The sequence below is a fragment of the Martes martes genome (assembly GCF_963455335.1).
Source record: "Martes martes genome assembly, chromosome: 9".
NCBI classification, from domain to species: domain Eukaryota; kingdom Metazoa; phylum Chordata; class Mammalia; order Carnivora; family Mustelidae; genus Martes; species Martes martes.
In genome coordinates, this window is record NC_137896.1 from 29,989,993 (window position 1) to 30,004,305 (window position 14,313).

A 14,313-nucleotide genomic window follows, 5' to 3' on the forward strand; every position below is an offset into this window, starting at 1 on the left:
GTAGGATCTGCCCTGCACTGGGCTTCACACTCAGCACTCAAACTGCTTGAGATTCTCTCTCCCTCTCCCTCTGCCCCTCCTGCCTGACTCTGTCTCTGACTCTCTCTCTCTCTCACACACACACACTTTCTCTCAAACAAATCTTTAAAAAAAAAAAAAGAAAGAAATAATAAGCTTTTAAAAGTCTAATATGTTCTACAAATAGAACAAGGAAAACATAATATAAAAATGAATTGAAGAAATAAAAAAATTTCCAAGAACTAAAGGATATGTTTGCAAATTAGAAAAACCCACCAAAAACAACAACAAACAAAACAAAACAAAACAAAACAAAAAAAAGAAAGAAAAACCCACCAAGTACTCAATGAATTAACGAAAACTATTCAGATATTCTGGAAGGCAGCCATGATACCACCAATGTTGCTCAGACTCAGATATTTTGAAAACTCAATAAAACAATCAACTGCATTAAGAAAGACCTTAAAACAGAAATTTAAGAACAAAGGGAAATAAAACATGTTGACAGAATTTTTTTTAAGAAAAGGAATAAAAAGTGGACGTGAAGGAGCACAAGAGAAAACAGACATGAATAACAAAGTAAGAGTCACAGGCTGGAAGTGGGGGGAAAAAAAGAAATCAAACAATATAAGAAAAAAAAGATTAGAGAGAAATGATAGCTAGAGAAGGCTAGCAAAAGAGATCCAAAATATGTCCCTCAAATAAGAAAACCGAAAGAATAGACTGAAACAAAAAATAAAGACAGAATTCAAGACAGCTTCCCTAAAATAAAAGGATCCTTAATGCTAAATACTCCAAGTGCCAGAAAACACTGACCGAGAATGGTCAACATCAAAACATATCTAAGTAAAGTTACTCAATATCAAAGATAAAGCAAGAATCCAAAAAACAGGCAAAAAGATCAAGATGCTGATAAAAAGAAGAAAACAAGACTGGCCCGATTTCTCCACAGCCAAAATCAATACCAGAGAACCAAAGAGTAGCAACAACAAGGTATGACTCAATTATCCTCTTATCTTTGTACTACACAATTTTCTAAGCATATACAAAGGTGGAAATATGGAATACCAACCCCATATCTCTCTCCAGCTTCAAAAGTTACCAATGCTGTATTCTTGTCTAATCTATTCCAAGGGAACTTCCTTTATCAAGAACTGCTGGTACCTTAATTTTAAACAGAATCCACAAGGACTGAAAGTTTAAAAGGTCTTTAACTTTAAAAATAAATCTCAACATTACAAAAATAAGTTTATCTTCTATTTAACAAACTTGGTGACCATTGCAACCACCCAGCTGTTGAAACAATGGGCAGCAAAAGATCCCAGTGCCAAGCCAGTGGGATATTCAAGTGGGTACACATTATAACTACTTCACTTGTAACTAGTTCCACATTTTGGCAATCTCTGCTTCCTAAAAACCTCGTGCTATTTTACATCCTCCAGTCCTCCATGCAAGGGACCTAGGAAGTGACACATTATAATAACCCCATTTTACAGACAAGGGGGTAGAGACCCTGAGGAGCCGAGCGGGTCGCCCAGCAGTTGAACACACAGGCTGTCCACAAAGGCTGCATTTGCCACCATGCTACACAGCCTCCCAGGAAGAACAGGGTTGCTGCTTAGAAATTGCCAGAAACAATGGACTCTCTGAAATTGTGATTAATAGTGATTTGCCCAATACTGCTGCAACCACTTCACATGCTGTTGTAAACACATTTTGTGGGGAAACTGTAAAATAACAAAATGCTGATATTTCAATGGGAACATCTAAACCGTTTACTTGTAGTTACTTCATTCTTGTTCCAAATACCCTCACTATAAACAAAGTTCAATTCCTTCAACATCCCTCAAAGAGGAATCCCAGTAATACCGAGGTCAAGTTCAGAATGTACTGGGTGTGGGTCTCAATGCTATGGTCTTAAAGATTCATGGTCCATGACTCAAGGCATTATCCTTCTGGTCTGTTTCAGGAATAAATCCCTTCGAGCAAATTCCAAGATGGGCATCTTGCAGCTAACACCATATTAAACCAGCATTTACTATAAGGAGCTCAAGAGTATTAAGAGACACCAGAAGTCAAGTTTTGCATAAAATAAGAAAATATATGACAACTAATAGCTTGCTATAATCAGGAAAACAAAAATGAATATGGAGAACATGTGGGGTGATCTCTCTGGCCCCCACTCCTCCTATCTCTCCTGCAAGGTTCCAGTATTAATTCATGGTCAAGTGTTCAAGAGACAGCCGTTCCATGCCCTTGAAAAAGCAAGATCCCAAAGGGCAGTAACCTCTGACGTTTTCTTTGCATGAATTCAAGATAGCAGAGGGCCTAAATTTCATTTTTTCTCTAAAACAGGGATTGTGATAGCACCTCTCTAGTTGGGTTGTGGTGAGGACTAACAGTGGCCCCTTGCCTGAATCATAGAGCCCAAGGTCTGGACCATTCGCACCATTCAATACATGACAGCTCTTCTCCCAAAACCTGTCATTTCATAAAATAAGAAAAGCAGCCAGTGAAACAGAAAGATATCTTCTCTCCCTTGTATTCAAAGAAATACTAATGTTTCAAAGTTTAGACAGTGAAAAAGACTTTCAAACAGGCAAATAAATGTCTAGCATAAATAAGCCAGACATTCTTCCTGCCAACATTTCACTAGAATCAGTAAAAGGTACTGCTAGAGATGTTAAAAAGCCCTCAGTGTTAATGCTCGTTGTTATTCATTTCAAAAGATGACCATCATTTCCTGGATAATGGAGGAGGAAGTCCAAAATCATGACAGCCTATACTCTGGAAATTCTGGTGACTCTGATTAAGGGCCCAGTACATGAAAACTGGATACAGCCTAAAGAGTCTATGAATTCAGAAGCACTCTGCTACAACATCATCCAGTATCACTGGATGCTGAGACCCAAGCAGGCCAAGTGGTGGCTCCCTGCCCAGATCCTGCTCTGTGGGCTGTGCCTCAGCTGCGGACGTAGGCATCGGCATCGGCCAACACGTCAACAGTGGCTACTTGAATTCCTGCACTCTAAGGACCGCCTTAGAATCCAAGACCACAGGAATTTTAACATCTCAGCATGAATCTAATAAGCCTCCATAAAATTTATAATAGACTGACCAAATTTATAACAGCTTGACCAAAAAGCAATACTGGTCAAGATAGCCAAAAATGGAAAAAAAAGAAACCACAAACACAAAAATTTGATTATTCTAGAATTTCAATATAACGTCCTTGCTCTTTATCATTTTAGTGATGACACTGTAAACTTCCAGTGCTAATACCCAAGCTGGGTACTATTTGCAGGCATCGACTTTCTAGTAGTCTGTTTCTAGAATATTAAGTGAACACTATCTAAAGTACAATCCAGGGTCGCCTGGCTGGCTCAGTCAGTAGAGCATGCACCTCTTGATCTCAGGGTTATGAGTTCAAACCCCACAGTAGGTGTAGAGCTTACCTTAAAAAAATACAACTGTTCTAGAATAACATTACATTATAGAAACTAATTAGTAAATTTTCACAGTGAAAATAAAATGTGCTTTAAAAGTCTACCAAATTGGAGTGGCCTGGATGGTTCAGTCTTTTAAGTGTCTGACTCTTGATTTCAGCTCAGGTCATGACCTCGCGGTCATGCTCTGCACCGGGCATGTAGCCTGCCTAAGATTCTGTCCTTCTCCCTCTACCTCACCCTCCTTTCTCTCTAAAAAAAAAATTAAATTAAAAAAAAATTAAAAATAAAAAAATAAAAGTCTACCAAGTAAAACTCAAATGAAGTTGAGAAGTCTTAGAGCTGTCATGAAACCTGTAAATATCTGTCACTTTTCATGTATCAGCCACAGTGACCGACCTGCCCCCCCCAACCCTAAAAAAGAAAAAAATAAATCAAGACATCTGGACCCTCTTTGGGCGGGCCTCTTCTGGACCCTGTGAATAGGTTCACGTATACTGACCTCAAAGAGCTGGGAGGAGGCAAAAAAAAAAAAAAAAGAGAGAGAGAGAGAGAGAGATTTTCCCGTCTCAGCATGTGATTTCTATCACCCTGTTCATTGTCACAGTCTACATAAGCCATCCACTGGCTTCTCTTTTTTTTCTTTTAATTATGAAACAATTTAATAAAGCTTTAAGTAGTTTAAGGATATTTAATACTCTCAAAGACAGTTTCGATCTGAGTTTTCCCATCATCCAAATCATCTCCTGACAGACAGGAGTGAGGAATATGAAATCTTCTAATGCCACTAATGTGGCAATAATATCCAATTAATACATTATAAAACATTCTAGTGTCGGTGCTAGGTCATTTTCAAATGTATGCTATGCAAGATCTACTGGCTTCTCTTATTCTCGTTTACCACAACGGAGTAAGCACCAGGCACAACACTAAAAACCACCTATGTTACTATTTCATCTAATCCTAACAAATTGAACAGACGCTGACATTTTTATTCCCTCTTTGGAGCTGAGGCACCTGATACCGAGAGAGCTTAAGTAATTCCCCAAGGGATCTGGGTCACAGTAGCACCCAGAGCTGAGTTCAGACTCACACTCTGAACCACCTCCTTCAGCATCCTGGTTGAGGTCTTTAAAAATAAGGACTTCTCTATGGGCCTCACCTTAACTGCCATCAAGACAATTAAGTCACTTCCACTCCTCCTCATCCCCTTCTATTTCCATTATGAAAAAAACACACCCAGTCAGGGGGATAGAGAGGAGTCCCCAGAAAAGACAGCCACGCCCTGTACCGGGCCTGGGACAAGGGGAGGAGGCTGTGCCCAGGGGGTACCTTTTCTGCGATGCCGTTTTCCGTCGTGTAGATTGCCATGAGCTCGGTGTCTTCATTGTCCTGTTCCCCGCTGGATGTGGCACCTCCATTTATCACCACCTATAGAGAAATATTTCACTTATAGGCTGTTTCACCGCACATCACTGTGCTGTATGGTAACATTCTCCCCAGCCGCCTTTTATAATTTTCATAACAGACCTGAGCCATGTGTGTTCTGCCTACCAAATTGGCCAAGTTTCAGGTTTTCTTAAAAGAACCCCCCCCGGACAAGTGTGCACCGCCTCAGCAACCATGTGTATTTCTGGCGGCGGTGAGCAGTGCACCGCAGGTCCCACAGGGGAGGCCAGAAATGGAGCAGCCCCAGAAAGCCCTGGGAGGACCCCCGACCCCTGAGAGGCATGGCGGGGCATGGGAGCCGTGGACTGTGGTGGGGGTCGGGGGGGAAGCATCCTACGCTGCCTCGGTCAAGATCCCTTCCCAAGTCACCGCGTGATAACAATTCTGAGCAGCATCCCCAGAGAGAAGCAACATGCACTGCTCATCACCCAACGTGCTGACGTTTCACACTGTGGTTACTATGCAAACTAGCCTGTCAGTGCAGGCGCCGACAGGCAGTAACAGGCAGTAACTGGACGGGCGTCGGGGCTGTTCATGCTGACAAAATCTAGTTTCTGGGCCCTCAAAGTAAGGGCCAGCATTCATCACCACCATCACCATGTGCCTGCCCTGATGAGGCACATGGGAGTCATCTTAGGTCTTGGAAGTCTGTAGCAATCTTTAAATATTTTTACTCTTTAGCCAAATGGCTCCATTTCTAGCAATCTATCTTGAAAAATTGGTACTGAAAAATAACTATGCAAGAATAGCAGCACAACTTTATTTTTAAAATATAGAGAAAAAAAGACAAAGTACATAAAAAGTTTAACATCTGGTATTATAAAGTATATTAAAGAGAAGTAAAAAATCAGTGATGGGGTAAAAGATGGTCCAGCGCAACGTCTATAGGCCACAAAGGTCGGTATCAGTAGTTGGTAAATACCTGCAAATCAATAAAACAATCCACAGGAAATGGGCAACTGACAGGAATCTACAACTCACAGGAAAAAATTTAAATATCTAAAACACATGATTAGCTGTCCAACCTCATTTAAAATTATAGAAATGAAATTTTTTAAATTTTCATTTTTTAACATAAATTAGGGGGATATTTTAAAAGATGAATCTGCTGTGGACCAGAGTGTGGGGAGAAAGCTACTCTCAGTTATCAGAGATTACATTCTTGGTGGACTGGCCTTTCTGGAGGGTAAGTTAGCACCAGAACAAAACAGGCATCTTCTTGGACCCAGCAATTGCACTCACAGAAATTCATCCTCCAGAAATATCCATGCAAATGGTATGTGCATTCAAAACTCATGACTGATATTTAAAATGCTGAATCCCTGGAAACAACCTAAATATTCAAAAAAGAAAAAAAAAGACACTACAACCAATGGGGGAAAAATAAAGATGAACATTGTGAGATATGAGATACTGATTCCAAAAATAATGTGACTGAAAAGAAAAAGCCATTAAAAAAGAAAAAATAAACTAATGTACTGACAAGGAAAGAACTCCGAAAAATATTGTTTCTTTAAAAAGTCACAAAATAGGGGTGCCTGGGTGGCTCAGTGGGTTAAAGCCTCTGCCTGCGGCTCAGGTCAGGATCCCAGGGTCCTGGGATGGAGCCCCGCATCAGGCTCTCTGCTCAGCTGAGAGCCTGCTTCCTCCTCGCTCTCTGCCTGCCTCTCTGCCTACTTGTGATCTCTGTCAAATAAATAAAATCTTAAAAAAAAAAAAGTCACAAAATAGTAAGCCTAGAATTATCCTAATTACGCTTTAAAAAAAAATCTTAATAACCTCCCTGTTTTGAACACTTGGGAAAGGAAATAGAAAGGCTCCAAACCAATGATAGGAAGAGGTTGCCCTAGGGACAAGGACTAATGATGGGCACATCTTTATTTTTTACTCCCAATCCTCCTTTAACATTTGGGTCTTTTATAATCGGCATGTATTTGTGAGTTATTTGTTTGCTGCCTTTTTTAAAAATTTTTTTATATTTTATTATGTTACATTAGTCACCATACAAGTATGTCATTAGTTTTCGTTAGTGATCCAAGATTCATTGTTTACATATAACACCCAGTGCTCCATGCAATACGTGCCCTCCTTAATACCCATCACTGGGCCAACCCTTTCTGAACAAACAATAAAAAAAGATGTCCACCAAAATATTAACTGTGATTGTCTTTAATCAGTGGGGCCATTTTCACCTTTTTTCCCTTATGTATTCTGGAATTACCTACAATGAGGACAACTACTTTTTACAATGGGGAAAAAATGATAACGACTAAAGATCTAATAAGCAGCACAGCTTAGATTGAGGTGGTCCAAAGATATTTCAATCCCCCCTTTTTAAAAAGTTGAACAAATCAGGCAGTGAAAAATTCAACTTCTTACACAGATTAATAACCCAAGCGTTGAGGCTACTTTAAAGAATGCCAGCGATCTGCACTAACTAGTACGTAATTTTTACAGAGCAGAGTTGTCTTATGGCACGTCGAAGATTTATTTCTAGGACTACCTCTTAAGTCCCACGACAGCTTTTTTACATAAGTTACCTGGGTTTGGGACAGTAGTTTGCCTGTAAAACCAGCTGCCAGCAAGACAGACCTTCCCTGCCAAGTTCAAGTCTACAACAGGAAACTCTAACACACTATCAGAGCCACGCTCCAAGTCCTATCACAGCAGTGCTCAGCCCAGAGACGCCAAGACGTACACACACTCAGGATGAACTCTCCTACAACAACAACGCTCAGTTACTAAATCATCAAAGAAACCCAGATCGGATTCAACGTCCTGTCCTGGCTAAAACCCCCTTCATCCACACACATGGCTCGCTGCCATGGAACAACCGCTCCGTGGGGACAGGGCTTCCTTCAGGGTGTTGAAAAGGTTTTGGAACTAGGCAGCGGTGACAGTTGCCCAACACTGAATGTGCTACATGTCACTGAATTGTTCACTTTAAAGTGGTTAATTTTGTTAACCAATTGTGTGCATTTCACCTCAATGATTTTTTTAAATTCATATATCAGCCCGAAACAGGAGATTTTGGCAGGATTTATCAATTTCCACGCCTTTTCGGACTTACTACACACACACACACACACACTCACAATGAGGTAAGTACTATAAGATGCAAATGCTTCCCAGCCCAGGCAAAGACTCACATATTCATTCGACGAAAGGTCTGAGCACCTGCAGCACCCAGGCCATGAAGATACAGTCCTGGCACGCCACCACCCACCCCCACCCCTGCCTCCAAGGAGTGCCACCTGCAACAGGTACCAGGCTCAGGAATTCGGACTGGAGACAAGGGCCCCCACAGGGAGCCGCAAAGCAGGGGCAAGCAGAGGCAGGCCACGACTGGATGCGCCCTGCAGACGGCCGGCGAGTGGAAGGGCAAGGTGCAGTAAAGGGCTTGGCAACGGGAACAGAGGGAGGCAAACCTTTAATGAAGCTGCTGCTGGGCACTCAAGACAGCGGCCTGGGCCAAGGTGTCAACAGCACTCTGGGACAGGTAGTGCGGTTCGGGAGAGAGCAAGGATGTGGTCCTAAAGCCCCTGGAGACTGCCGGGATGGGAGCACAGCATCGTGGATGCTGGGGGTAGGCACCAGGCAGACACCACCGCAGTCGGACGGGTAACATACTAGCCCTGCACTGAATGTCGGGACGGTGGGGGAAGGTGTCCCGGCCACTGTCCAGTTCAATCTCCTGGGCCCTGGGCAAATGTGGGTCCTGGCCCCAAAGACACTGGTGCAGGGAGGGGCAGAGAAACCAACTGGTACAAGAGCAGTGTTTGTAAGCCTATCAGAAAGGGGGCTGACTCCTGGAAATCACACAGGACGCTTGCTTTCCCAGGCCAGTGCAGGATGTTTATTTAACTATAAAGAGGACTGACCTAAATCACCATGATTTCTAACATTTTTCCACAGGTCAAGCCATGCCTGAGGACCTCGGAGTCCACCTTCCATCCCCATCAGCCTCCAGTTCCAGAGCTGCACTGCTGCCCTCCACACTGGCGCCCTCATCCCCAAGGGGAGAACACATCCTGCTCCAGCACTCCACCATGTCCTGGAAGGTAGGAGGTTTTGGAGCAAGCGGCAGATGAACCAAGTTTCTACTGAAGGGAGAGGAGGACCTGGCAATGGAGAGAGGTGAGAGCAACAGGAGGCGGGGACACCCACCAGGGCGCCTGCCTGACCCTCTGCCTCTACCGTGTGTGCATGCAGGAAACGACCAAACATGACTGAAAAAATAAAACACTGCTTTGTTTTACTAATATGTTTCCTTTGGTTTACTAAATTAGCTATTCTGATGCTTTAGGGTTTTTTCTAAATGTGAAATTTTTAAAAAATCAAATTTAAAATCCATTCTTCAGAAAAGCACATTTTTTTTAAAAGGATTAAAAAAAATGTTCCTGGTACTATCAGAGCTTCACATATTTTAATCTCTAAATATTACTTTAACTGGGAAATAAAACATAAGTTGGAAAGCCTCTTTAATGTAATAAAACACGTTTCCTTTTGTGTTATTAATAGCATGGCCAGTAACACGGCATCTTGGCATCTTTCATCTTAGGAAACTGATCTAGTTTTTATTTAAAAAAAAAAAAAGGGGGGGGATTATTTTGGGGAACAAGACGTCCTTTCTCCCCACCAAAACTATTTGAAACCAGACCTGATGGCTTTAAATTTTTCTGCTACACCAGTATTGTAGAATCACTCCATCAGCTGTGAATCAAGCAGGTTTTCTCTGCCTGCATTTGTCCCCAGTATGCAAGGCTAAGGTGGTCTCTGTGTGGGACAGCGTGTCTATCACTCTGTCAACATGTCTTTCTTACTCAAGTATTTTATTTCTAGTAAACAAAGACAATAATGCTAATGTACTTGTTTTTAAACAGTAATCCTGAGACGGTCAAACGTATGGGAAGCAGGAGAGACAGGCGCAATAGAGGAGTGCTGTGCTGAGGTGAGGGTCAGTGTCACAGAGATGTCCGTTTATACCGACAGCAAATGAGCCTGTGTTACTCACACAAAGTTGCAGTGAATGGCAGCTGAGGACACCTGCAAGTGGAAGGGACCTGGGAAACCTTGTGCCTCTGATCAGAGGTTCAGAACTCAATCCATCACCTGCTTCGGGTGTGGTGTAAGTCACCCACCACTATCACGTGTCCAATAGCTAAGTGAGCCGTTTTCTATGTACTCACTTTCAAAGTAAAAATGAAGTACCCTAAATTAACTGTTTTCTACTCTTTTAATAAGAAGGTAGCACTATTCTTTCCCTCCTACACACACACACACACACACACACACACACGAGATTATTTCCTCTAGTATCCGTATCTACAATTAAAATGTCTTTAAAGAACAGCAGTATCGGGGAGCCTGTGTGGCTCAATACGTGAGGCTTCTGACTCTTGATTTTGGCTCGGGTCATGATCTCAGAGTCATGGGATCAAGCTCCACGTCGGGCTCCACACTGGGCATGGAACCTGCTTGGGATTCTCTCTCTAGCTCCTTCTGCCCCTACCCCCCACACCCTGGCTCACAGCACTTGTGCTCTCTAAAATAAAAAATTAAATGAATAAAAAGAACAGAGGTATCAAGATTAGTGTTTCTCAGCCTTTAACCCAAACCCCTTTTAAAAGATTATAGAAGAACATAAAAAACCTCCCACCTACTTTCAATATTATCTGAAACTTCAAAATTAACTACCATGAAAAGGAAATCAAAGGGAGTACTCTACAACACACACTAAGCCTCCAGAGCTTGTCGGTCTTAGACTAAGATACTCCAAAAGATATAGTTGATAGAACACTTGCAACCCTGAAGTTGTATGAGGCAACAAAGTCCCTTACCCTGTTTCTCCTGTTTCCTCAAATATGGCAGCCCCAGGACACTCTTCACCGACCACTACTGCAGCCTCCTTCACTTGCACTGCTCAGCTTCTTAGGGCAGCCTCCTCATTTCCTCAGCCCTCTCCAGAGGGCGCCTGGGGATACAGTGGCCAGAGTACCCTAAGAGTTCCAGGTCCATTCCGTTCCCCTCCCCCTCCCTCGCCCAGGCCCTCAGCACCACCATTCTTTGAGAGGAGCCAGCGGGGCCTTACCTCTCCCTGGTTCCAGTCCCCATGTGGAAGCACTGCATGGGCTGATGTGCCTATCGGTGGCCCACAAAGAAAACTCCCGTGCTCCTCCTCCCACACAGCCCGTGACAGTGGTGATGGGGACAGCTGATGTTTGCGGGGCACAGATTCCTGCCCCTCTGCTGATCTCCCGTTTAGGGAACAGAGTGGAGATGCAGAAGGTAAGTGGAGCATTTATTCACTGCCTACCCTGTACGTGATCTGAGGCTGATACGCATGATCTCATTTACTTCTCAAACATCCCAGACGCAGACAAGGAGGCTGTGACTACCAGTAGTGACAGGCACAGCTCTGGCTGGAATGCCACCAGCTCTCCCTCCATCCCCTCAAACTGCTACGACGGTAACTTCTAATAGGTCTGTGGCATTTCTGATCTTTGGTACAGCTCAGCACAGGCAAAGGGGTTGGGGTGGGGAAGACAGACATCCACAAAGAACATGAACAGCCAAGGAACACAGGAAAAAAAGTATCCTCCTCGTGAAAATTCAAAACTAGTATGCTTTGCAATAAGGTTAACACACATTAGGCTAACATCTACTCTCGCAAACACTGAGAAACAACCCAAGACCCCAGTGAAAGTGCAAAAGTTAGATCCACAATTTGCCATTATGTCACATTACAAACAATGTATTCTTTTTTTTTTTTTAATTTTTTTAAAAAGATTTTATTTATTTGACAGACAGAGATCACAAGTAGGCAGAGAGGCAGGCAGAAACAGAGGAAGCAGGCTCGATGCGGGGCTCGATCCCAGGACCCTGGGATCATGACCTGAGCCAAAGGCAGAGGCTTTAACCCACTGAGCCACCCAGGCGCCCCACAAATGACGTTTTCAATGACATCAATATGCCACATTAAAACATGAAGCTAAAGGGCTTCATAAAGCAGTGTGTGTGTGCATCAGACTTTTATAAAAGAATTCTCAAATATTTGCTTCAAATCTCTAGAAAGAAATACACCAAAATAGCATACTGTTTTTCTGGCTGATGGACTCTAAATGATTTGTTTTCCCCTCATTACGTCGCTCCATAGTTTCTAAATTTTCCAGAGCGAACATAATTCTCTTGTAAGTAAAGAAGTTATACAAATAATGAAACAATGATAGAAAAGAAGCCTAAGTGAACTATAAGAAACATCAAGGAAAAGAAAACCACGGTTTTCTTGGTACTCCCATTTTATTCCAACACCACATTTGTACCATGAAGCCCGGGGGAAAACGTGGATGCTTTAGAACAGGTACAATTAAAGGGGGTGGGGGAAACAAACACCGGGTAATTGGTGCCATGCAACTGCCCAAGCCTGTCGTCCTCCTCAAGTACTGCACCAAATCCTAACAGGAAAGGAGCCTTTTCTCCATCAGAATTATGGACTTAGATTACGGTAAAGAAATTCATCTGAAATACCTTACCTCTAACTGTTCAACTCATGGATCCTGCCTACCTAGCTTAGGTAAACACAGGGTAGGAGTGAATTGAGAATTTAGAGGTAAGGGGTTCAGGAGGTATAAACACCTCCAGGAAAAAGAAATCTGAATGCAAAACACACAGGCAGGAATGAAAGACAGGGCTTGGAAAGGAACATGGCGGGGGGGGGTGGAGGGGGGGGCAGGGAGACCAAAGACCCCAGCTGACATGAGGATCCAAAGAAGGCAGGGCCCCAGGGATGGCGCTGATGGTGGGAGGGGCTTGATCGGGTGGGGAAGGGGAAGCCTGGGCAACTGCTTCTGTTGCACGCTCATCACATCTGGTAAAGCCTGGAGCACAAAGCAACCCTTAAATAAGAGCAGAATAGACAGGAGGTGCTTTAAGGCCCAGATTCTGTGGATTTGGCCACATGCAAAAGTAAGAGACAATCGCTAAAATGCTCGTCAACTTTGTAAACCTCCTCTAGGAAGTGACTGCACCAACTGTTATTTTATCATCATTTATACCACATTGTCTGTGTCCCAACTACTAGGTGGTAATTTTTTTTATTATGAACATCTCTCATTTAAAACTACCAAAGCTCTGGAGCGCCTGAGTGGCTCAGTCGGTTGAACGTCCAGCTCCTAATTTCAGCTGTGCTTGTGGGGTCCTGAGACTGGGCCCGTGTTGGGCGTGGAGCCCGCCTGCTTAAGAACCTCTCTCCCTCTCCCTCTGCATCACCCCCAACTCATGAGCACATTCTCTCTCTCTCTCAAAAATGAGGTAAAGAAAGGAAGGAAAGGAAAAAAGAAAAACTACCAAACTCTATTTGAATTAAAAGCTGAAACACTAGGAGTGCATCTGACTTCCACTGAGGTAGTGATCTCAGGGTCCTGGGATCAAGCCCCATGTGGAGCCCTGCATCCATGGAGTCTGCTTCTCTCTCCCCCTCTGTCTCTTCCCCCATTCTCTCTCTCTCTTTCTCTCTCGCGTGTGCATGCATGCACTCTCAAATAATAAAATTTTTTTAAAAGGCTGAAATACTAAATACTTCTGAAATCTCAAAACCAGAGCATAAAAATTAATTTTTAATAGGGTACTTGGCAGGCTCAGTCAGTGGAATATACAACTCTTATTCTCAGGGTTGTGAGTTCAAGCCCCACTTGGGTATAGAGATTACTTTAAAATGAAAATCTTAAAAATTAATTATTTAAAGATTTACTTTAGACAGAGATAGCACGAGCAGGGGAGAGGGACAGAGGGAGAGGGATAAGCAGACTCCCTGTTAAGTGGGGAGCCCCATTAGAGGCTCGATCCCAGGACCCTGGGATCATGACCTGAGCCAAAGGCAGACACTTAATCAACTGAGCCACTCACGTGCCCCTTTAAAATTAATTTTTAAGAACACAAATTCTAAAAAGGAAGAACAGAATCTCACACCATGCATCAAAATCATTTGTATCCCATCTTTCCAGTGTTTTTACTTCAAAGCCTGTATCAGGATATCCCCTTCCCTAAAAAATATTTTCCAACTGATAGACTTCGAACAGAAAAGACTGATTATCTTGGCTATTCAGTTTTGACCTGTAGAGAGCATCCCCTCCCTTATCACGGCCACAACGCAGTAGATTCAAGCTCTTATCCTACACAAAGGGAGGAGTGAAACCAACCCTCTGGGAAACTGCAGCAAACTTAATTCTCCTCATCCTCTGACCATTCTCAGAATCACACACTGTGTGATTAGATCCCAAGATCTAATTATTCTTCAGAAAGAGAACATTTCCCGAGACACCTATTATTACCATCCAACTGAGACCCACGGTGTTAAGATCTAACAACGTGAAGCCTACTTAGGAATGTACTAAAGAGACCC

General features: G+C 43.0%; 1 protein-coding gene across 2 annotated transcripts in view; it reads right to left on the reverse strand.

Annotated features, from left to right (window-relative positions):
• The window catches only part of SLC23A2 (solute carrier family 23 member 2), a 131,698-nt gene that overhangs the window by 52,887 nt on the left and 64,498 nt on the right, over positions 1 to 14,313 (reverse strand). For both annotated transcript variants that reach the window (XM_080812904.1, XM_080812905.1), the window contains one exon: positions 4,797 to 4,895. In XM_080812904.1, the coding sequence (XP_080669030.1) occupies positions 4,797 to 4,895 (99 nt within the window). The remainder of the gene's footprint in view (positions 1 to 4,796; positions 4,896 to 14,313) is intronic.